Source organism: Microtus ochrogaster (genome assembly GCF_000317375.1).
Source record: "Microtus ochrogaster isolate Prairie Vole_2 chromosome 14 unlocalized genomic scaffold, MicOch1.0 chr14_random_3, whole genome shotgun sequence".
Lineage (NCBI taxonomy): Eukaryota > Metazoa > Chordata > Mammalia > Rodentia > Cricetidae > Microtus > Microtus ochrogaster.
In genome coordinates, this window is record NW_004949098.1 from 12180080 (window position 1) to 12205773 (window position 25694).

At 44.3% G+C, this 25694-nt stretch overlaps 1 protein-coding gene across 1 annotated transcript in view; it reads right to left on the minus strand.

The window, feature by feature from the left end:
• Positions 1 to 25694, minus strand: part of Polr1a (RNA polymerase I subunit A) — a 66164-nt gene that overhangs the window by 20000 nt on the left and 20470 nt on the right. Inside the window, exons 13-20 of the mRNA XM_005364745.3 lie at positions 21241 to 21495; positions 13929 to 14120; positions 7146 to 7295; positions 6133 to 6316; positions 4905 to 4987; positions 4637 to 4795; positions 2511 to 2609; positions 495 to 647 (exon numbers count right to left, since the gene is read on the minus strand). Coding sequence (XP_005364802.1) covers positions 495 to 647; positions 2511 to 2609; positions 4637 to 4795; positions 4905 to 4987; positions 6133 to 6316; positions 7146 to 7295; positions 13929 to 14120; positions 21241 to 21495 — 1275 coding nt within the window. The remainder of the gene's footprint in view (positions 1 to 494; positions 648 to 2510; positions 2610 to 4636; positions 4796 to 4904; positions 4988 to 6132; positions 6317 to 7145; positions 7296 to 13928; positions 14121 to 21240; positions 21496 to 25694) is intronic.

Sequence of the window (25694 nt, forward strand, 5' to 3'; positions counted from 1 at the left end):
AAAAAAAAAAAAAAAAATCACCATGCTCCTTTTAGTGACATGAGCACCATGGTGACTGACACTCCCTTTTTTCTAGTAGCTTCTGAAGCAGCTAAGAACTGGCTTTGAGAGGCTACATCATAGACAAGGGTGAGGCCAAGATCAATCTTATCTTTTCATTTTCTTTTGAGACAAGGACTGGTTATGGCTTTGGCTGGACTCAAACATGACAATCCTCCCTCCTTGGGCAAATACTGGGATTACAGCAAGAGCCACCACATCTGGCTCTTTCTTTTCACTTTTCCACTAAACATTTATCACATGCCTACTATGTGCTAGCACCCTGCTAGCTCAAGTATCACAGTGGGGACCACCATGAGGTGGCTGTGATCTTGGAACCTGTGGTCTAGCCTTTAACACTTTCCACTTGATTGTTCTTGTGGTGTTAGTGGTGAGGCCATGGGACACCACTACTAGGTCTAAAACTGAGAGAAAATACTAAAAATACCACATACAGGAGGCCTGATACCAGTAAGGAACCTTCCAGTGACGAAGCCACCAGCCCTGGGGGTGAACTCGTAAGGCTCGAAGCAGGGTAGTGACTTGCCAGATGCCATCAAAGGGGGTCTCCGACCTTCCAACTCAATCTGGCCCAGCAGGCAAGAGATCTGGGGGAAGGAAACACAAAAGACACACAAGATTTCTGTGAGTGCTAAACAACGCTTTATCTGAAAACACTTTCAGCTTTCTTTCAAGAGAGCATTCAGGAAGAGATCTAGAAGGCCAACCTAGTTGTTGTAACAAGTCATGGAAGCACATTTTCGGAAAAAGTTGGCTCTGGCTTACTTTTTACCTTTGGTGACAGTTGAGAACAAGTGATGTTTAGAAAAGAAGCCATGACTTAGAATCATCATCTTATACCTCGAAGGACCTTGAAGTTTTGTCCTGGTTGGTTTTTATTTATTTATTATGTATACAATATTCTGTCTGTATGCCTGCAGGCCAGAAGAGGGCACCAGACCTCATTACAGATGGTTGTGAGCCACCACGTGGTTGCTGGGAATTCAACTCAGGACCTTTGGAAGAGCAGGCAATGCTCTCAACCTCTGAGCCATCTCTCCAGCCCCTGGTTGGTTTTTAAATAACTTTACACAAGCTAGAATTATCTGGGTAAAGAAACCTCAGTTGAGAGAATGTCTCCATCAAGTTGTCTGGAAACAAGCCTATAGTGTATTTTCTTTGTTAATGATTAATGTGGATGGGCCCAGCTCACTGGGGGCAGGTTATCCTGAGCTGTAAAAGACAGCAGACTGAGCAAGCCATGGGGGACGAGTTGGTAAGCAGTATTCCTCTGTGGTTTCTGGTCCAGGTCCTGCCTTGAGTTTCTACTCTAATTTCCCTTAACCATGGAGTATGTCCTGAAAGTTCTAAGATGAAATAAACCCCTCCCCACTTTGTTTGTCCACTGTGTTTTATCACAGCAATATAAACCCTAACTAAGAAAAGCTCCAATGGAGAAATGGAAATCCACAGGAAAAACTAATCCTAGAGCCAGTCAATGAACTCATCTGGGTGCTTAGGAAACGGCATGTGAAGACTCCTGGGTGGGGAGGCAATGTATCTATATTTCCTCTTAGTTAGTGGGCTTTTGGCAGGATGTTCAGTCTTTAAGCCCACTCTGTGTCGTGGTGCTACCTACAATGGAACATGCCCCTTAGAGCCTCTCAAAGTCATCAGGATTGAAAAACAAAAAAATCCACATCACAACAGGTACTAAGAATTCTGAAAATGACTCCATAGCACCAGGGAACTCTGGGAAGACAATGAGGCTCAAGAGGGAAATGATCCTTAGATAAATGCTTACAATGCAATAGTAAATGAAAAAAGTGGAGCATGCAACATCATAAGGTTCTGTGTGTGTGGTGAGCGAGGGTGTGAAATCATGGATGTACTTGTGAAGGCCAGAGGTTGGCACTGGCTGCTCCCTTAATCTCTTGTCACCTTTATGTTTTAAAACAGGGTCTTTCACTGAACTTCAGACTAATCAATTTGGTTAGGCTGGCTGGCCAAAGAACCTCAGGGATCTTCCCCCACCCGCAAGAAGGGGATTACAGGCATCTTTTACTATACCCAGCTTTCTATGTGAGTTCTACAGATCTGAACTCAGGTCTTTGGGCTTATGAAGTGGACACTTTATTGACTGAGCCATCTTCTTATTTCAACATTAAGATCTATACTGAAATTTTACAGAGACACGGTGTGTAGATACAACATGAATATACACAGTACAATACCTGCTGTTATAATACATTTCCATGTGGTATATAACTTGCTATTTCTATCAGCTCTGCCTACAGTACTGATACTGGATAACACCTGCACTGGTTTCTATATGCTTTAGTGTTTTTCAGTCTTCTCAAATCTGTTTTATGTGAATTAAAGATGTTTTAAAATTAGAAATGAGTGAGAAAGCTGACTCCTGACAGCAGCCCACCCCTCTGGCACACTGAATAAGGTACTTTTGTTCATACTTGCATTGTGTTCACGGTTGACCCTTTGGCTCCCGACTGCACCATCATCTGCAGGTTGTTGTCAGGGAACTGTCTGTGCAAGCCGAAAGGCATACATGCCTGTGGGTTAAATCAACACACAGGTCAGTTCAGAAGGCAAAATTATGACACAGAAACAATAAAGTCAGAGAGAGACTTTATCTATGGCCAAGGGCTGAATTGCATTAAAGACAAAGGAAAGCCTAATCTGGCACTATTCTTCCACTAAAATGTCAAATGGGTGCCTGCCCTCTGCTATGCTCAAAAGAGCCAAGTTTCATTAACTGGCTAAATGGCAGCAAAAAGGGAAACAAAAAGCTGAGAAGCAGGGTGGGGCTGGCAAATTCAATCTGTGATTCTGACAAGGAACTGGATGTGGTGGTTTGAATAAGGATGGCCCCAGAGACTTATTCATTTATTTGAATGCTTAGTCATTAAGAAGTGGCACTATTTGAGAGGATTAGAAGGAGTAGGAAGTGTGTCACTGCCCTCCTCCCCCACCCATCAAGAAGTAGAACTCACTCAGCTACTTCTCTGGCAACATGTCTGTCTGTGTGCCGTGATGTTCCCCACTGTGATAATAATAACTAACCACCGAAATTGTAAGCAAGTCCACAATTAAATGTTTTCCTTTATAAGAGTTGCTTTGGGGGCTGGAGAGATGGCTCAGAGGTTAAGAGCGCTGCCTGCTCTTCCAAAGGTCCTGAGTTCAATTCCCAGCAACCACATGGTGGCTCACAACCATCTGTAATGAGATCTGGCACTTTCTTCTGGCCTGCAGGCACACATGCAGACAGAATACCGAGAATACTGTCTACATAATAAATAAATAATAATAAAAAAAAAGAGTTGCCTTGGTCATGATGTCTCTTCACAGCAATAGAACAGTGACTAAGACAATAGATAAGAATAAAGTCTAAGCCTGCCTTGGTGGCATATGCCTTTAATCCCAGCACTCAGGAGGCAGAAGCCTGGTCTACAGAGTAAGTTCCGGACAGCCAGGACTACATAGAAAAACCCTTTTTTGGTTAAAAAAAAAAAGCAAAAAAATAAATAAAATCTAAGATGAAGTCCTGATGAATCAGGCCAGAAAAGCTCAGCCTGGATGCCCAGAGCTAGTGCATCACAATGTCCACACTTGCCAGCAAGCTCAGGAGAAGTAGGAAGCCCCACCGGGAGATCCTGAGGGACAACGGCATGGGGGCATGGGTCCTGCCTGGAGATCCAGACACCCTAGTCAACACAGAAGGGGCAGAGCCTGAGTTGGAAGAGGGCAGGAAGTGGGAGCTGTGCTCTCAGCGCTGATGGACAAGATTCCCACCTTCCCATGCAGTGCTAGAAGGCTCTCTGAATAAAACCGTCTATTGAGGAGCACTATCTTCTAGGCCACCAAACGAATGCTGAAAGGCAGGAAGGAGACCCACAGACAAACTCTGATGTTGTCCTTTCTTTCCTCAGGCTGGGCCCCAGGGTCGATCAGGCACAGTGAAAGGTAGACTGGCTTGTCCTAACCACAGGGTAGGGAGCACAGGGAGAAGCAAGCTGTGATCTTGACTTAGGCAGATTCCCCTCTCCTTCTGAACTGCACAGGCTGGGCTTGGCATTGTCTGCAAGCGCTGTGAACCAGTGCTCCCACATGCCTGCTTCTAGGCAGGAACAACTCGGAGCCCAGGCACATCACTTATGGAAGGAAGGTCCCACAGCAAGTACAAAGCACAGCATGAACTTGAAGCCAGGCATTCACCCCGGCTCTGCGGCATAAGTAGCAGTGGCTTCTGCCCCTTCGTTCTGTTCACCCATCTACAGTGCTGGGGTTCTACTGTGCAGCTTCTTTCTTCAGTTCCATTTAATGCAGCAGCTCCAAAGTAAACACATTTAGAAATGTGGTACAAACTGTTCCCTTTTTAGCAGGAACCTAAGGCCTTCCCAGACTCTCATGGAGAGAACGAGACCCGGAGCTCTTCATAAAGATGCAGTCTACCTACCCAACTTCCAACCTCACCTACTCTCAAGGGCCCAGAGTGAGAATCAAAATGTAACTAAAAACAAATCAACAAAAATCAGTATTCAAAAAGATGGGGATTTGTACAATGTATGTCTAGGCTAACCTTGTTGATCTCATTGCTGTAATGGTTCACTTCCTCCTTGAACTTCATATCAATCATATTAAAATCCCTCTGGTCTTTCCCCAGATGGGCATCCTGCCATTTCCCTTGGATCTCATCGCATGATGCAGCTTCTGGCAGGTTCAATGCAGCTCTGACAGCCTAGAATGAAGAAAGGAACAGAAGATGGTAGCTAAAAGAGGGTGTGGTTTCTATCTGTGAGATGAGTGGCCCCTGGACAGCAGGTCAGCCTCCCAATCCTCTTCTTTACCCGTGGCCCACACTGGGTGGATTCTTCAATGATGCGCTGTCTCTTCATGTCTGCATCTGGCTTAACCAAAATGTCTTCTACACCTGCAAAGTCAAACAGATAAATTCAACAGGACCCAGGCCTAATGTCTCACAGGCTTGTTGTGAACTTGGTGATACTCAGAGCCAAAGCTGAGAGTCACAGACACAGGAAAATCTGGAAGAGTGATGTTGACATCAGTGCATGCATAAGAAGGTCTAAACATTTCATAAGAGATAAAATTAAGGCTTAAAATTGAGGTATGTAGGTAGGAAGTAAGCCTAGGCTTGAGCTACACTCTGCTGGCTACATCCAATAAATCTGTTTGGGGTGAAAAGGCTAGAGATTTTGGTTAAAAAGCTGTTCAGTGGTGGAAGAGAGGCAGTGAGTATCCCAGGAGCCCTATGTGCAGGTCACACCATGTTAAGTGTGGGCAACAGTGGTCCTCAGCACTGCCTCAGAAGAGTAGAAGACCTGCATCCATTAAGTAAAGCCCATCCTTTGGCCCAAAAGATTGAAGAACAGCTCACCCTAAACAGTAATTTCCTTTCAACCCAACAATATTTTGTTTCCACCTGTGAATGGCATAGACTTAAGAATACCTTATCCAAGGTTTGATTGGGAAGGCAACAACTGACGATTTAAAAACTAGAGCAAACATCTGGAATCCCAGTACAATAGCATGGAAACTGGAGACTACATGTGAGCACAAAGAGGAAGAAAAGATTCCTCTGCGTGGAAGCCAAAACCACAAATGCAGGCCCTGCTACAAGGACACATCCAGGCCATCCTTGTAATGATGACCTCTGTCTAAACAGAGCTGGAATGAGGTTGGCCAGCCTTCTCCCAAAGCTCCTAGCTTGGCTTTGTTTCCTCTGTCAGCTTTATGGCATAGGGATCATGGATGCACTTGAGCCATTCAGGTTTGTACCATGTGCTCAGAATGCTAAAAGCATGACGGTTGCTTAGGTCTGGTCTTTGCTTGTGAGTTGGGTGTAGGAGCATTTTCCATCATAAAGGGTGAGGTGAAGAAAGGAGCAGGATGGGAGGAGACTGGAAGAGTTGCTCTGTGCCGTGGCGGGGAAAGGACAGTAGCTGCAGAAAGTCAGATAGATAGCACTGAAGGGAAGAGCCTAAACATCCACCAAGAAAATGATCTAGATGCCATCCGCAGGGTCTGCAGAGCCAGGGTCACGAGCCTAGTACTCACCCAAGGTGAAACCTCTATAGAGCTGCAGGTAGGCAGTGAAGAGGCGGGCTAGGCAGGTGAGAACCCTGCCGCTGGTCTCACCCCCATAGATCTCATAGCAGCAGTGGACCAGGCCATAGGCAGAGCTCCCATAGTGTGCCTTGTCCAGCACTCCACAGAGCAGCTCCCCTTCCCTGATGATCACCTGTGCAGGGAAGGTTACTAATGTCAGGTTGCAGGGGACATCTCTTGGAGGAGCCACCCACACAATTCAAGCATTATTAGCTTTATTGTGCATGTCCCTCTACTGTGGCCTGCCTCAAATCCTTCAGGGAAAAAAGGAGGGATTATGTGAAACTAACACACACTTTAAATAAGGGAGATGAACACATACTGGCTAAGTTTTTAATTGCACACATTAAGTTGTTGATCTATCCAGGGAAAAGCAGTAGCTGCTCCAGGTCTGCATAGGACGTCTGTCAGTCCTGCTACAGGACAGGGGATGAGCTTCATGGGTACAGTTCAAGCTAAACAATCAGGGACCCTAGGTTCAATACTCAAAACCACAGAAAAAAGAAAGCAGGCCCTGTTAAAAATACACAGCCAGCTGCACACTTGAGATGCTTGCTCACGAAGAACATAGAGGCCTTGGAAATCTTTGGGGTGGGAGTATTCTCACAGCAGCAAAGCACTGGCCTTCCCCAAGCCTGGTTCAACGTTTAGAGCAGGGATTTGGAGACCTCATAGCAATTTGGTGAACTCAAGGCACCAGAGGCCTTGAAGAAAACATGGGCTCTACACTGTAAGCACTGCAAAATCAGCACCAGCTTCTGGGAAGCCTTCCCAAAACAACAGCAGTTTCATATGAGAGCCAGAGGGCAGAGAACAACCCTCTCCACTCATTCCTAAACAAAAATGGATACCACCTTGGACAAAACTCATCTTCTGAGGCACAGCATCAGTTTATGGATTCATTTTAAATCAATCTGCCTGCTACCAGAAACAGAAAACAACTTTACAAAGGGCAGCCATACCTGAGACTCACACATGGAGTCAGGGTCAAAGTCAGGGACAGGCCGTGGAGTTTCCTTCACCCAGGCTTTACTGCCGATTTTTGCCTTTCCAGATAAGTTCAGGGGGATGTAGTCCTCTGGAATTATGTTTATGAGCAGGGTTGACACAACCTGGAGGAAAGGGGACAATATGATGGAAGGGGAAGAGTTAATTGCCCTTTTAGAACCATCTGCCTCACGATGCCATCTCTCAGGCTTTCAAGGCTCAGTAAGGCGATCAGGTCCTCTGAAAGACAAGCCCATCAAAAATACACTAAAACTTCATTAGGATTTTTATTCCCTAAAATAGTTCAACCTAAAGTGAGCATCTCTGAGAATTGCATTAAATTTCTGAACAGGCCAAAGGAAGGATAATTGTTTTGGGGTCAAAATAAATATTTGGTAATGTGGTAAAATAACAAAGGCGAAGCTTTCGTGACATTGAGATGGGGAGGCTCCTAACACTTGTCACCTGCCAGAAAAGACATGCTCCTCAGCTGTCCTGCAACAGAGACCATTATTCCTGTGTTTAGTAACTTCCTCCCTGCACAAGACTTGGCCTCTCAAGGCAGGGACATAACGGCGAAGAACTGATAAGGAGCATCCCTCGGGAGGCCTGAAATGTCTAACTGAGATGTTTCAGTTAGACTGGCTGCAGTGGGGCACACCAGGGATTGGGATGCCTTGGTATTGGTCATGCAATGAGGACACTTTCTGATTGAGCATTGTTTATTCATAGTCTTTAGACAAGCTAAATCTACTCATTTGGCAGTTACCCATCAAATGCTATGAGCCGGGCACTGCGGAGGAAGGGAGGACAGGAGAGGTGACTCCCTGAGGAGTCATGCCCTAGAGGAAGGGAGGACAGGAGAGGTGACTCCCTGAGGAGTCATGCCCTAGAGGAAGGGAGGACAGGAGAGGTGACTCCCTGAGGAGTCATGCCCTAGAGGAAGGGAGGACAGGAGAGGTGACTCAGAGCAAGAGTGAGAAGGCACCAGGACTTTAACTAAGGGGCCCGGGAAGGCTCCAGCCAGCAGTGGTGAAATCCAGAGCAGTCAGGGACAGGATCATGTGTTTGCGGGCAAGGGGCAGGAACAATAGCTGGAAAGGCTGACCCTGAGTGAGGAGGAGAGTATCTGGTAGGTATTGATGTGTTCTGCCTTGGCCAATTAGGGATACTATCCCCAATACCCTAACCTGCACAGAGCGGGAATAGGGAATAGGAATTTATTCCTTACGCTGTCTTGGCTTGCTGGAAAGCGTGTCTAGAGGACTGACAAGGGCGCTGACCCATTCACTCTGCTCCCGTGACCTGAGCGTCTCCCAAGGCCTCACTCTGCAATACTATCCCAGGGGTGGGGAGTAGAGTGATGGTTGTGAACAGGAATCTTGAGAAATAAATATTCAGACGAGAGCATGCTCTTATTTAACTCCCGACAGGACCATTTACTGTAAATACATTCCAGGTCTACACTCTGAACAAAGTAAATGCCTTAGCGAACAGGTGTCACACTGATAAGACTGCTAAGCCCATAACCTGATGCCAATTAGCTTTTAGAACACTAAATGCTACATCAAGAATTAATTTTACTACAGAAAGGCCAGGGTATCTTCCCAGAATCAACGAAAAAGATTATTACTTGGTAAATAGTCGCTGATAGAAGGCCAGGAGAGGCACTTTCTCAAGCAGGTGTTCTACAGAGGAAGGCAGGTGTCTCTAGGGACAAACAATGGACTAGCTTAGGAGGGCTGCCAAGCACATTCTCACAGAGGGAGCAGGCTGGGGGAAAATAGTCAGGTATTGTAGGCAAGGGGTTGGAGAGGTAGCTCAGTGGTTGAGAGCACTGACTGCTCTTAAAGGGGATGTAGGTTCAATTTCTAGGACCTACATGGCAGCTAACTGCCTATAACTTCAGTTCCGGGGATCTGATGGCCTCTTCTGGCTTCTGCAGACACTGCATACACATGGTGCACAGATACACATGCAAACAAAATACCTATGCACATATAAGTAAAAGAAAGAAAAATAAAGAAAGCAGATAACTCTGTTTCTGTAGCAGAAGGCTCACTCTCCCCCACACCTCAGCTCCACAGGCTGGGGTGATGAGGGCATGGGGTAAGAGTTGGGGCATGAGGTAAGGCTTCCCTGGGCTGCTTACCACAAGCTACACCTTTAGCAAAACAACATATGGCTAGTGGGGGCTGCCAGGCTGGACACCGTCAAGACCGGAATTTGGTGTACGGTAACACACATAGGTAACCATTCACACACAGAGAAATAAGGCCTGCTATCTCACCCAAGAAAATATCTGACGGTGAAGAAAATGCCCCAGACTAAAGACTGGAATAAATACCAACAGCCTGGGAAAGAAGCAGCATTTATGCAAAAGCACTGCTAACATACAGTGAAAGTCTGCGTGTTCTTGGGGAAAATCAGGGGCAGGACAAGGATGCCTACTCTTGTCGTTTCTGCTGAGCAGTGTCCTAGAGGTTCTTGCTGAGACGGTCAGGTAAGAAAAAAGACAACGTGCACTCAGATTGGAGAGGAAAGAGGAAAATCATGGTATACAGAGGATGTTCTTAAGCATTCCACAAAAATTATCATCAGAGCTAGTATATGACTCTGATCAACTTACAGGAGCAATAATGCCACCATCTGTTGGCAACCAACAGTCTAAAAACTAACAACAAAACCCACATATAAACACTAAAACGAATCAAGTACTTCAGGAATAAATTTAAGCCAAGAAGGGCCAGCAGGATGCCTCAGCAGCTAAAGGGTGTTTGTGCTAAACTTGAAGATCTGCGCTTGATCTCAAGGACTCGCATGGCAGAAGAGAACGGACTCCTGCAAGCTGTGCTTCGACCATGACACACATACACAAACCCTAAAAACAGTAAAAACAAAACAAAAAAAGAAAAAAGGAAGAAACAAAAAGAAAGAATAAAAGAAAAATTTGAACCACACAAGGGCAAGTGGCTGAGGGGATAAGAGCACTGGCTGTTCTTGCAGAGGCTCCAGGTTAGTTAGTTCCTAGCACCCCATCAGGCAGCTCTCGACTGCCTATGAGTCTAGTTCCAGGGGATCTGATACCTTCTTGTCTCCGTGGGTGGCTGAATGTATGTGCTGCACAGACAGACAAACAAGCACAAAACAAAACACTTACACAATAAAGATGACAGCACAGCCGAGAGAAGTGAAAAGGGCCAGCTGACCCTAAAATTCCTGGGAATGCAAAGGATCTCTCGGTCAAAGCAATCTCAAAACAGAACAGAGCTGGAAGACTTTCATTCTGATTTTAAACCTCACTAAGAAGCTATAGAAACCAAGGCAGAATGGCCCCGGCATTATAAACACACTAACAAAAGGAATATAAATGAGTCAGGAAAAAATATTTGCAAGTAATTGCTTTTAGATCTAGTGTTGAGGACATTCAATGGAAAAAGATCAATACTATCAGCAACTGGGCTGACAAAAAAGCACACACACACAGACACACATATATATCCAAGAACCAATTTTGAACCCCATCTTATACCACAAAAGTTAACCCAAAATGGACCCAAAACCTAAATGTATAGCTAAACCATTAAGATGATTAGCCATGACAAGAGGAGCACAAGCGACAACACAAACACCTGGTAAATTGGACTTATCTAAATTTAAAACTTCTGTCAGTTGAATGACAAGAAAATAGAAAAATATTTCATACAATTAGAAAAACTTTTATAAACCACATATATGGTGTAATGCTAATGACCAGAAAATATAAAAATTCTTATGACTCAATAAAAAGACAAGTACCATAGTAAATGGGCAAATAACTTAAACAGACATTTGTCTAAAAGGCATTTGTCTAATCTATCGACATTGCTGGGACAAATATAAACTATGTCAACTTCAAAAAACAGCTTGGGTGTTCCTCAAAAAATTACAGAATTACAGTATGACTCTATTACTATAGCATACATACAGAATTATAGTATGATTCAAATTCTAGTTCTACAGAGAACTGAAAACACATGCTTACAAGGGGAGCAGGTAGAAGAGTTCACGGCAGCTTTACTTGTAATATTCAAGTGGAAACAACCCTAAATATCCATTCTTAACTGAAAATGAATAAACAAAATGTAGTATGTCCACACAACAGCATGTTCTTCAGCACAAAAACAGTGAGTAATACACGTTAGCCTTCAGAACATTATACTAAGTCAAAGAAGCGTGTCACAAAGCCTCCCTGTAGACTTAGATGAAATGCACAGATCAGGCGAAGTCACAGAGACTATTGGGGGGAGGAAGTGGGGCTGATCACTAATGTTCACTAATAACAGAATTTCTTTGTAGGGTGAGAGCAATATTCTAGAATTAATTCTTAAAAGTTGTCCTCTGCACTTAAGGAAATGTTCAACATCCTTAGCCATTAGAGAAATGCAAATCAAAACAAGTATGAGATTCCATCTTGCACCTGTAAGAATGGCCAAGATCAAAAACACTGATGACAACTTATGCTGGAGAGGATGTGGGGAAAAGGGAACACTTCTGTATTGCTGGTGGGGGTGCAAACTGGTACAGCCCCTTTGGATATCAGTATGGTGATTTCTCAGAAAACTAGAAAACAACCTTCCTCAAGACCCAACAATACCACTTTTGGGTATATACCCAAAGGATGCTCAATACTACTACAAGGACATGTGCTCAACTATGTGCATAGCAGCATTGTTTGTCATAGCCAGAACCTGGAAACAACCTAAATGCCCCTCGACCAAAGACTGGATAAGGAAAATGCGGTACATTTACACAATGGAGTAGTACACAGCGGAATAAAACAATGACATCTTGAGATTTGCAGGCAAATGGATGGGTCTAGAAAACATAATACTGAATGAGATAACTCAGATCCAGAAAGACAAACATCATATGTATTCACTCATAAGTAGCTTTTAGACATAAAGCAAAGAAAACCAGCCTACAAATCATAATCTCAGAGAACCTAGACAACAAAGAGGACCCTAAGAGAGACATACATGGATCTAATCTACATGCAAAGTAGAAAAAGACAAGATCTCCTGAGTAAATTGGGAGCATGGAGACCATGGGAGAGGGGAGGGGAGAGAAAGGAAAGGGAACAGAGAAAAATGTATAGCTTAATAAAATCAACTAAAAAAAAAAAGTAAAAAAAAAAAGTTGTCCTCTGACTTCCACATGAGCGACACACACACACAAACAATAGAGTAAAACAAATTTGTGATTTGCAATGGTGAATCTTCATTGTCAACTTGATGGGATTTAGAATCACCATAGGAACACAACTCTGCATGTGTCTGTGTATTTCTAGGAAAGTTCAATTGAAGCGACCCACTCCTGGATGTGGCTGGCACCACCCAAGGGTGAGCTGAGCACCAGGGTTCATGTCTCCATGCTTCTTGACTGTGTATGCAATGTGACAGTTGACTCAAGTCCCGGCCACCAACCTTTCCTGCCATGTCAGGTATTCAGTTACAGCAATGAGAAAAGTAATAGCTGTCCTAAACAAAATATTAGCAAGCCAAATTCAACAGCTGCAATGATTTAGATATGAACTATTCTTTCAAAACTCCCCTTGTGGTGAAGGCTCTGCCCCCAGCTGGTGGGACTACTGAGAGATGGCTGCACCTTGAAAGTGCTAACTCCATCAAATGGGCTAATCCACTGAGCTTACTGCACTGCTGCTGTAGTAGAAGGCCTGAGCACAGCCCTGAAGGGCCTCCCTTCCATGCTTCTTCTTGGTTCTTTTTCTGTCTCCTGTCCCTCTGCTATACCCTTAACATTTCACCAAACAAAGGTCTGGAAGCAACAGAGTCAAGTGACCAAAACTGAAAGCTCTGAAACTGAGCTACAGTAAACTCTTCCTCATATAAAGGGCTTTGTTACAGCAACAAAATGGAGACATAATCATTCATAAAATAATCATGGTGTTTTAAGACTTTTATAGACTAAGCTGGCAGTGGTGGCACAGGTCTTTAATCCCAGCACTTGGGAGGCTAAAGTAGCTTGAGGCCAGCCTGGTCTACAAAGTGAGTTCTAGGACAGCCAGGGTTACACAGAGAAACCCTGTCTTGAAAAGAAAAACAAAAAAACAAAAACCAAGACACTTTCACAGACTTAAAGAATTATAGAGCTGGAGGAGGCCACAGAGATTTTTTTTCAAATCCACTTTTAATGGTAAAGAGTCAAGACTCTAGAAGTTGATCCTTGAAGCTGAACTTAGAGGCCCAGGCAACAGTAGAAGAATGTACTGTAGTGTATTTCATCATTTGGTTTCCATGTATACTATTATATGTTTGCTTTGGGCATTAAAAATCCTGAGTTTGAATTCCAATTCTTCCTCTAATAACACCGAACATGTAATTTAACATTAGTGTCAGCATTATCATCTGTTAAAGAGAGAAAGCTAGATTTAAACACTAAAAAAATCAGGTGTCAATGAACTCAGCAAAGCCTTTGGTTATTTCTCAATGAACCTTAATACTAGAACTTTAACACCATTGGCATTTGCACTGCATCTGAATTAGGGGATACCAACTTCATGTTAAAATCAATAAACAGGAACCATGCAACCTGTTCTTAGTAGAATCACCTTGAGTTTTCCCAGACCTTGGAGCTCCATGCAAAGGGAAGGATTAGAGACTTTGTTGTCTCTGCTCTAGGATCTCTTGGAATTGAAACTGTTATATGAGTGGCTTATTTCCTTTTAAAATATACACTGGCTGCTTTCTCCCAATTACCTGCTTTCCTGTCCACAGTGGGTAGGGCTTCAGGATGGCAGGAGCAAAGAGCTTCACACGTCCCACTTTGTCTGTGAGCCCTCGGTACACCAGCTCCATGTACTGCTCCCGGGTGAAAAAGCATCCCCGAATGGTCATGTTTGCACCTGAAACCATGTGATCTTGAATCAGTCCTGCCAATGGCTGGCCATCCTGCAAATCAAAGAGAAAAGAACAAAGCCAAACTTCAAGTCACAGTCTTCAATTTGTAACCATGTTCTTGGAAGTCACTTTGATCAAGAGCTTTCGTATAAAGGCCAGACTATCCACCCCATGCTCTCCCTTAGAAACAGGCCTCACAATCACACGACCAGGAGTTACATTTGCCTCAACTTTTGCCAGCCGCCTACTGTCTTACAGCAAAAGTATTTCAAGCTCATTTAGCTCCACAAGCCGTCCTTTTCCTATGACCATCTGGTTCTGGTTACTCAGCAGATTTCTGGCATTTATGCAGAAGTTTGGTCTGGCTGCTGTCAGTCGTGTTCTTGTTTTTTTGTAGTTTGGTTTTATGCTTTTGCGTTTTCACACATTTCTGGCCTTGTTCTTCTGTAAATCAGTCATCCATTTAACAAATATTTATTGAGAGCCTACTGTATGCCTAGGCATTAGGCGGATCATCAGACTATTTCAGGAAAAGCCAGATAGTAAACAAATGCTGAGACGAGCACATGACCACAAAGTGTTTTAAATGTCACAGAAGAGCAGCACAGAATGGGCCATTTACAGACTGGGGAAGGGTGGCCAGACCCCATCTCTCTGGGAGAAGCGCTGCAGCTGAAGTCTTAGGAATGACTTGCTCTTTTTGAGACAGGGTCTCACTATGTACCTCTGGCTGTCTGGAACTCATTAAGTAGACAAGGCTGGCCTTGAATGCAGAGATCTGCCTGACTCTGCCTCCTGAGTGCTGTGACTCAAGGTGCCGGGCACCACAGCCTGGGCTCAGGAGTCCTGAGAGGGTCTTGATGTGTTCGCCTACACGGAGAAAGAACGTCCTTGACTAGTGTCTTCAGAATACAGCATGTGGTTTAGATAAGTTCTCACGAAGGTACTACCTACCTAAGGCCAAAACACGGGATTTTATTAAAACCCCAGGTTCAGAGTGTTGTTTTTTTTTTAAAAATGCTGCCAGATCCCCGCGGCAGTAGGCAGCAGAAATGCTGTAGGTCCCAAATGGTGGCGGCAGGCCATGTGGTGGCAGGCAGCGGGCTCTGGGAGCAGCCAGTCCCAGGCAGAAATGGCTGCCGGTCCCAGAGCAGTGGCCTGAGTGGTGGCGGCAGACAGCGGGCCCTGGGAGCAGCCAGTCCCAGGCAGAGACAGCTGCCGGTCTCAGAGCAGTGGTGGCGGGCCATGTGGCAGCAGGCAGTGGGCCCCAGGCAGAGACAGCTGCTGGTCCCCGAGCAATGGCTGGTCCCAGGCAGGGAGACACATGGCGGGCAGGCAGAAGACAGAAACATGAATAGACACGACATGCAGAGTGAGGTTGAATGTTTATTCAGGGGGTTATGGAGGAGGAAGGGTAAAGAGGGAGGGGGAGAGAGAGAGAGAGAAAGAGAGAGAGAGAGAAGAAGGAGAAAGAGACAGAGAAGGGGGAAGCAGAGAAGTGGGGAGAGAGGCAGAAGCAAAGCTGCCTCTCCGAGAGGAAGATGGAAAGGAGAACGAGCTCAGGCCCGAAGCTGAAGATCAGCCTGCCTCAGCGGATGGGGAGGGGAATGGGTGTGGCTTGTCTCTTAAAGGGACCAAAACCATAACATTCCCAGGTCTTCCTTATAATAAAAAGCACGCACGTCAAGGAAGCAGAAAAGGAAGGGCCCAAGATGGCGGCGGGCAGGTCAGAGGTAATGGGAGTGGGCGTGGCTTGTCCCTTAAAGCGACAGGAAAGCACAACACAGAGGGCACATTAAATTCGTTTGACATTTTGTTGTTGCAATACCCAGTCTCCTGGACCTTATCTGCCAGGTCTGTGTTCATGGTAACATAGGCAAACGGAAGTAAAAATAGCACACTGACTGATATTCTGTAAGTAGTTTGTGAAAACTTTTCAATGTTTACAGGAATCTGAGGAAAAACTGATACTAGACCTCAAAGAGCATTGTCAGCTGACTGTCATATTATGGCCATGTTTTATAACCAAGGGCTTGGCTTGGGACCTCACAGCACAGTTGTTGGAAAAGCCGGAATGTGAACACATGTACTAATTCAAAGACTGAGGATTCTTGTCAAATGGTCTAAACACTGTAATGACGGGTCTATGAAAGCTCACACAGTCATTAGAGATGGGCTAAAAAGAGGTGCCATAAACATACGGCAGGACAGATGGACTGTGCAGCCTTTCTAATGAAGGCTTTGAGTTACTAACACAATTAAAAACTATCTTCCCTAGTGACACTGGGGAAATCCACTGCATTCCAGGGCCGGCCCCTTGTCCAGAAGTAGCTGGCCAATATAAAACAGATTGCATGCATTTTTGTGTGTGTGCTTTTGTTTTGTTATATTTTGTATTATTGATTTTTTTAGTTTTAATTTTTGTTCCTATTTTTTTAAAGAACATGATGAAAAATACTGTATGAAAAAGGTTTAAGTAAAAAGTTAAATAAAAAAATCTTCTTAATCCACATTTTAATCCAAAAATGATCTTATTTTTCTTAGAAGAAAAATCCAAGCTACGAGCTGGAGAGATGGCTCAGAGGTTGAGAGAACTGACTGCTGTTCTGGAGGTCCTGAGTTCAATTCCCAGCAACCACATGATGGCTCACACCCATCGATAATGAGATCTGGTGCCTAGAACACTATATACATAATAAATAAAAAAATTTAAAAAAAAAATCAAAGCTATGCATTGATCTATCCCAGTCTCTTGGAGCAGATACTACAGAATTTCCACTCTTTAGGAAAAGCAATAATTACCTATATGACATACCTAGTGTCTTTTTTTTTTTCTATCTAGAATTTTCCAGGACTAGAAAATTCCTTAAAGAGCTAAATTGCTTTCAATGCATTAATCATGGACTCCAGGGAAAAATGCTAATTAATTTGATTATTAAGGACCTACTTATAATTTTGAATTTCCTAAAAAACTTTTTAGGGTTGGAAAGCACAATTCTGAATTAAAGCCCCAGAAAACTGTCAGTGCTGCTACTATCTAACGTTCCAGCAAGATGACATTAATATTAATATCTTTGGTCAGTATGCTAAGAAAATAGTGTGTTTTATATCTTGAATTTTATAGTTAAGTAGAAGTCAGGAAACTGCATCTTAAGTTTTGTTAAGAAATTTCCACAAAGCTTTGGCCCTTGGAAAACAAAGGAAACAGAAGGGGAATATTATTCAAACAGATAAATGAAAAATTAGGTTCTTTTCTTTCTTTCTTTTAAAGTTAAAGTTCTATTCATCTGAGCTTTTAATTAAGAGGACAACACAAACTACTTATTACAGAGAACAGCCAACAGTGAAGGGACTTTAACTTGGCCCCACAGTTAGGCAAAGATGCAGAAAAAATGAAGCGATGAACACAGTGAAATGTAAATGAAAGGAAGGAAAACGACCAAAGAGAGAAAGAAAGGAAAGAGTCCTAAAGCAATGGGTTTTCTGTTTAGCTAAAACAACCCTGACTGTTATTACTCTGCCATCAATGATGCTGTATTTTTACAACCATAAGGATTGTAAAATAAGGATTTAGCCTCTAGATATTTATACTAAAGACTAAATAAAACTGATCAAAACAAGCTGGCTGAAAGTGAAGAGAACTTGTAGACAACCCCCAAGGTTCCTTTAATTCAAGGGCTGGGGACACAGCTCAGTAGAAGAATGCATGAGTAGCATAAGCAGTGTCCTAGGTTTGGTTTTTGGTATTAAAAACAATTTTTTAAAAAATTTTATTTGGGCCGAGCGGTGGTAGCGCACGCCTTTAACCCAGCACTCGGGAGGCAGAGGCACGCAGATCTCTGGGAGTTTGAGGCCAGCCTGGTCAACAAGAGCTAGTTCCGGGACAGGCTCCAAAGCTACAGAGAAACCCTGTCTCGAAAAACAAAACAAAAAAGATTTTATTTGGGCTCTGCTTATCGCTCTTAAGCATAAGCTGAACCTAAAACCCAAGACACGGGGCACGCGATGAGGTTCATATGGAGTCCCAGGCCGGTCCTTTTCAGGGCACATCACAAAAGGAAGCCTCCGACTGCTCTGTGGACTAGCCCATGCAAGCTCATTAGTCTGAAGACCTCAGGGTGCCCCAACTCCCCACGGACACAAAACTCAGGTCACTGTCACCACCTCACCTGCCACTTCCTGGTAGTGTCCACCTTTGGTGAAATGGGCTCAAACAGTCCCTGGTGTCCACACCTAGGCCCAAGCCCAGCCCCAGCCATTAAGTGAGGCTAAGGATTAGAGGTCTTGAGTATTGACCTTGACACTGAAGGCAACTATTTCTCCTGTTTCTTACCTGAAAATGGCACCTATTTCTAAGACTGCTGTGAAGCCTGCATAGGAAAATGTTTGTAAATTGCTGACAGAGACATCATGTACTGACCAGTGTCTAGGGCCTGGTACATGACCGCTGCATGCTACTATCACTCTGACAGCTACTCCTGCTATTATTAGTTTTTTCACTACTGTTATTACATGAAAAAGTAAAGAGCCAATTTTCACATTAGCAAATTATCTTTTCTAATTTCTGAGTGGTCTAGCGGGCTCAGAACTCCTTCCTGTATTTATTTAGGCTTTCTGCTAATCAATGGCCTGTAAATGTGGGCAGAAAAAGCAAAGTTAAGCACCAACTGGTACCGGGTAAGCTACAGTGATATATTAGGGTAACAGAAAGCTAACAGGGGAGAAGAGCTAAGGGGCAGACAATGCTGGGCAGCTTCTAGCATTCCCCAAGTTCATGTTTTCCCTCTCTGTAGCAGAGCCAACACAGGGACTTGCAAGCTCCCTGTGACATTCCTCACGTGTAAAGTGTAGATGTTAGTAGTACTTACCTCTGAGGACTGTCAACAGTGGGAAATAAGAAGTGTGCACAGAACTTTGCAGTGTCTGGTATGGAATACACACTTGTAAATGGTACCTGTGGCTTCCATTGCTATTTCTAGTTTCTTCAGATCCCACCACACTCCAAATGAATGCTATATATCAGTGCCAAGAAACTGTACATTCTGAAAAGGCCTCAGTCCTTTGAATAGGTGGAAAAGACGAAATGGAGCCTGGAAAATAGTCAGCATTTCTCCTCATTCTGGCTTTCTTTGCTCTGTTCCTCCCTTAAGCACTCACTGACTCCAGACCCCTGACATGAAGTGAGCACATCAGGGAATGAGGAACAATAGGAGAACATTATATCCTTCCCGTACCTTCACTTGGACAGCTCTGACCACATCATGTTGCCCATGAAGAATAACCATGGAGGGAAACGGAAGGAATTCAAAGAGATGCCTTAATGGATTGTTGGGGAATCTCACCTGGACTCTGGGATTAAGCTGCCTCTTAAAACAGGCTCAGAGATGGAAAAATGAGGTCAATATAGCAGGAAAAAGAGGGAGGAAGGAGGAAAGAAAACACTAAATATAAATGAAAAAGCCGTCGGGAATCATACTTTTTTTATTTATCTAAAATTACAGATGATATATTTAAGTATACATGTATGTATACACACACATAACTTAAATGAAGTTCTCCTACTTGGGCTAATAATGTTCCCCTTGAGCCATGGACTATTAAGCAAAAACCAGTAATGAATAACTAACTCCCTTTTGAGCTGTTGGTCAGGGGAACCTAAGAGATGCGCCCTCTTCTGTTAATGCCCCTGACTACCTCCCAGAAGTCAAGTCCCTATTGCTGAGACATCATGAACTTCAGCCACAGAATTTAGAGGATCCAAACTAGATTTGACCCAAAAGCCTCCTTCCTGAGGACTAGTTTTCATAGAAAGTGCTATGCGAGCTGCCAAGGGAAGGAAGCAACCACTAGCCCTCCTCAGCTTTGGTGCCCATGAACCATATCAATGACCAGCACAGTAGGTATCTGTGCAATAATGGCACTCAAGTCTTAGCAATAACTCACAGCTGTCTCACTGGACTTACAGCCTGCTTAAGAGAAAGGAAATCATGACTGGTACTAGAAACCAAGATAACTACCTGAGCCTAGATAGGTTATAGAAGCAAGTATTATTGACATTTTACTAAATTAGCTAATTTATAACTGTATTCCAAATACTTACACATACACCCTCTCACCCCTCATCAAACAAAACTATAACTGGTCAAAATGAAGAGAACAGCTAACCTAGTACCTCGCCCAACTGAGATATAACTGTGTGTGTGTGTGCGTTGTGGATATATAATCTATAACACAATTATTGCATCTAAGACACAGGGAACATGAGGAAAGAGAGGATTGAGAGACTGTGAAAGCCAGAGCACCAAAAGCCTGCTATGAGACTGTGTCTCCTAAAAATGATACACTTTAACCAGGATATCTCAACAATACGGCTGCCTAAACAAGACCCCAACAATAATAATACCACCACACATACGATCACGGAAGGGGAAATCTTGTAGGGCCCAAACCCAAGACAAAGACAGTGAACTAAGGGGTGCTAAGAGTGGGAGGAATAGTCTTGCTTAGGAATAAGTCCCTTGATTGGTTATCCAATACCAAGCACAGCACCCTGAAATCATATTGAACATAACCTGTTCAGTTCATTTTGTTTTGCATACAGTTAATATTTTTGCACTTAAACACACACACAATAATAACAAAATAGAAAGAAAACATAAATTTGAGAAAGGAGTATGGAAGAGGCTGGAGGGAAGAAGTGATGTAATTATATTTCAATAAAAAATTTATAAAAATAAACAAGACTAACCAAACAGGAAAAATACACATCCTTAGGCTCCTCATAACTAAAGGATCAATCTTCTGTGGGTCTTCATATTTTGCAAGCTAAATGCTTGCTAAACCAGTAAGTTAGAGAATGCAGAGAAGTCTGGAACTAAATGCTATTATTCAGCTACTGAATCTGAATCTGGCTCCCTGGGATGGCTGTGAGAGTCAGAGGACCAGAAGTCTGCTGCGAGACTGTCCCAGGTTTTATCCTAACATTTTAAGTCACAAGACAAAAATGTTTCACTGATTTTAGGCATTAAGAGCTGAAAAACACACTGTGAAGAACTTAGAACCTCCTATTCCACACACGCCTCTCCTGGAGCTGTCCACCAGCCAAGGTCCAGACTCAACACGGTAAGTCATGCTGGTGATGACCACGACATGGTCTCAAGGTCAGACTTACCTTGGGAACAAGATACTGCTGATCAGTGCAGGCCAGGACATAGGCTTCAGCTCGGCCTAACTCACTCTGGGGGAAGTGGGCGTTCATCTCGTCTCCATCAAAGTCAGCATTATAGGCTTTGCAGTTGGCATAGTGAAGGCGTAGGACCTTTTCTTCAGGCAGAATGTGGGCACGGTGGGCTTGGATGGAGGGTCTGTGCAAGGTAGGCTGTCGGTTCAGTAGGAGAATGTCCCCATTCTTCACGTGCCGGCACACCTGGGGACACAGAAGGACGAGTAGATGAGTGCCAGTGGGGACATCTGCAATATCACCAATCCCTTCAAGGGCTTACCACACTTCACTTGGGTCAACTCTGTAGGCCTCGTGTTCTAGTCAACTACAGGAAAGCTCTACAAACTGAGAAATTCTCAATGGGCCCCTCTGCTCAGAGGTGTAAGGAGCAGACATGGGCGGCCACAGATCTGTGCAGCAAGCATCACCTTATGCAAAATGCACAGCTGAGCAGAGCCCTAGGCTCCTCTTTCAGAGTTAACAGAGAAACAGATCAAAAAGTCCGCAAGACTGCATGCCTCCATAGATTTCAAAGAGCTTGACAGGTTTCTCAAATCCTCCGAAGGTCACACATGAATCCCACAGTTTAGCAGTAATTAGACCAGCTTCTCACAGAATATCCAAGACTCGGAAGACATGGCTTGGTGAGCCTCAGTTCAGTGACCCCAAAAACATTTTGTGCTTCAAAAATTCAAAACAAATATAAAAGCTAAAAACTGTCATAATCTTTGAGGAAAAAGATCTGAAAATACCCCTTACAACATTCAAACCATTTCCATTTAGCCTTTCAGGAGGGAGAAAGCATCAAAGTAAGCAAAAAGAAGGTATGTTTGTGCCACCCTGTTTACAGTAGGAAAGAAGTAGAAATACCCCAACTGTTCCACAGAAGTAGCTGTAAATCCCAGGGTATGCTCATTATAGAATGCTACACAGTGATAACAGATACTAAATTAAATCAATACTAGTCTGAGTGTGATGATGAAAGTCGTATTAACACAAAGAAAAAAAATAAAATCCCTGCAGCATGTAAGGAGAGCACCTGCATAAGGGAAAAGGTGAGCAGCGCCTCATTGCTAGGTCCCTGGGGCATGGACTCAAAAGGAAGGGGAGTAAGGCACACAGTACGTCTGAACCATCACAGACAGGTCTTAGTATTGTTCATATCAGAATATATACTACTTCTACAAATAGATTTTTTTTGTAAACAGGGTCTTGCTGTGCTGCCAAAGTTGGCCTCAAAATTATGGTCCTCCTGCTCTGCCTGCCAGAGATGACTCAGTGTTAGGCAAAGGCACTTCCCACCGAGCCTGGCGGCCTGACTTCGATCCCTGGGATTCACATGGTGGAGAGAGTGATGTGCTCACTGAAGGGAAAAACCAGAAGATACAAACTTTAAAGAATAAAAAAGCACGAGAAATTTTCCCCATCTAGACAAACACTGATCAGACTTCCCCTTTCAAACCCACTCTGCCGTGCTCCTTTGACAGAACACCTCTGTCTCAAAGCTGATTTAAAACCCAAATGACACTTCTGAAAACAACTACCATCAAGTGCCCCAGAGGACATGGACCCTTGTTAACTGTCTCTCTTCCTCAGGTCCCCTCTGGGCCGCAGCAGTTGGGAGGTGGGAGGAAACAGCTCTAATATCCTGCTGTTGCCGTGTGTCTGAGGGCACACTGAGAAGCTGGGCCTGTAAGCTGGTCTTCGTGCTATGAAGAGATTTATTTCTTCCCTCCTTCCCACAGGCCATGTCAGTTCTGCTCAGGTTCCATCAGAGGAGCAGTCTTGAAAGCACAGGGCCCGTGTTTTCACTTCCCAAGGAATTCCAACCTTTCTATGCCCACACGAGAGTCCTTCCTGTGTTTCCAAGGAGACCTGACCTCTAAAGATTCCCATGAGCATCTCTGCTCAAGAAACTGGTTGGCTCAGTGCGTCACAGCCTGAGGTTTTCTTTCCTTAGCGTCTCAAGGGAAAAGTTGGCCAGATCTGTGGTCCAGTCTCAAAAACACAGGCTGCGCCTAGGATCTGAGTCTAGTGAATCTAGCACAAGCGGCTTCACTGCAGCTGGGAAGAGATGTAGGCCAGTCTCCAGACAGTGGCCAAGCCAAACAAAAACCTGGAGCACAGGGCACTCCCCTTGCCAACCCAAACCAGGGCTTTTCCTTTCTCTTGTCACTAAATAAACACTATGGTGAAAATTAGTGTGCCCCAGAGCCTGGGTCAGAGTTTGCAAAGGCAGGCATGGGGCCAGAGGCTGCTTAGGGTAGCTGCCAGGCAGAAAAACAAGCCTACACTATCCTGACCTTCTTGATGAGGCCCAGGGGAAAAGGACAGGGGTTACCTCTGTCACATGGAAAATGACCTTTCCGCCAACCCTTCCCCCCTCATCTAACCTGTAAGTTAATCCTTCGTCTCCTTCTGAGTCGCCTCTCCCAGGCCTTCTGCCCTGTTCTGAGCTCTGTGTAGTAAATGCCCAAACTCTTTCAAATGACAAACAAATTAGAAGTGCATGAATACAGAAGTCGAAGCATCCTAAATTTACACAGCATTATTGACATTTTGACATGAAACTTGCCATCCCAAGTCGCAGGACCTGATGGGAGGACCACTTTCCTTTGCACAGGAATGGGGAACTCAAACACAAGAGAGATGGGCACACACAGGGATAATAAAACGTGGTGAGAGCAAGAAGCAGGGAAAGGGATAAGGGCACAGACTGTGTGCTGGGGAACACATCAGGGAGGTACCTAACGAACACCATCCGCGGCATGGCTTCCTGGTTTATAAATAAATATTTTCGGACACACATTCATCTGTCTACACTTGCTTTTACACTACGTAGTAAGAGCTAAGTAGTTGCAATAGCCTGTAAGACCAATTAAAGTTGAGATATTTACTATGATGTTAGGGAAGAGAGGGTTGGGCTGAGACTTGAAGGAACAGCAGAAATCAGCCATGGAGTCATATGGAGGGCAGAGCCCCAAGCATATGCAAAGCCTGAAAGGAGATGAAGCCAGCTGCAGACAGCATCAAACAGTTTGGGTTGAAAGGTAGGACCAGTGGAGAAAGCAAAGACCACAGGTGGCCTCATGACCTTGATAAGGGTTTGAGCCCAAGTAGGAAGATAATCAACTGAGCCACCCTCATTCACCGTCACTGCTATTCAGGGATCTCTCACTGGCACCATGTGATCTCCCAAGCACACTGCAGCTGAGCAACCTCCCTCAGTGGAGCTCCCGACCTACCGTTTGCCTAGCCCCACCTGAGCCCACAGAAGTAACCAGGTCACCTGAAGAAAGCACCCTAGTGCCTCTGCATTATCCTTACACCCCCATAATGTCAGACCGTTTCTGACTGACCTTTCAAATGTCCCTAGCTACTTACTGCCTATTTCCTCAACCCGAGGGCTCTGAAATCTGTCTCCCTCTATGCTCACAGGTGACTTTGGCTTCACCCTAAAGAACCCCTAAAGAACTACATACAAGAAACAAGAGCAGACACAAACCCAGCAAGTCCAGTCTCATCGCTCCCTAACTTCCCTGCTGCTCCCCAGCTCACATTCCCAGGGGACCTCCTCTTCTCTTTTCAATGTACTCTGCTCAATGAGTTAACATTTTGACAGCTTTTTCTTAATTCCATGGTCTCTCCCATCTAAGCCTCACACTTCTAATTTTTTTTTTTCTTTTTTTTGGTTTTTCGAGACAGGGTTTCTCTGTGGTTTTGGAGCCTGTCCTGGAACTAGCTCTTGTAGACCAGGCTGGACTCAAACTCACAGAGATCCTCCTGCCTCTGCCTCCCGAGTGCTGGGATTAAAGGCGTGCGCCACCACCGCCCGGCTCTCACACTTCTAATTTTTACAGATGAACCCTTATTTTCTCCAAAGTCATCTCAAATCTAGAAGGGCTAAAAAATGGTCTCTTTCCTTGACGCCCGCCCCTCTTCTCTCCTGATGGAAACTATAGCTGTACGTTCCTGTCCTCTCAGCAGCCTCCAGGGCAGTGTCCCTTCCCCGGCAGCCCAAGGGCTCACTTCTGGCTGACAGCAGATATTTATTGGCAATCCCTGCTGTGTCCTTGCAAAGCCTGAGCACACAGTAGGACCTCAGTTCTAATGACCCCTCATCATGCACTCTTGAAACCTTTCTTCTTACTGCAACTGTTTAAGAGAACAGGAAGATTATTCTACATTTGCCTGGATTCATCAAAGTTAAGTGAAACAAACTTCTCAAATCCCTCACATAGCTCCAAGCAAAAAACCTGACAATGTACCAACATGACAAAGAACAAAATTGGTATCTTGACCTATCTATTGGTCTGAATGGTGTCCCTGTCACCAAAGCAAAATGGCATAGAGCACAATCTAATTCAAGCAGTGTTGCTGTTCTGATGGAGTGGAACTACAAA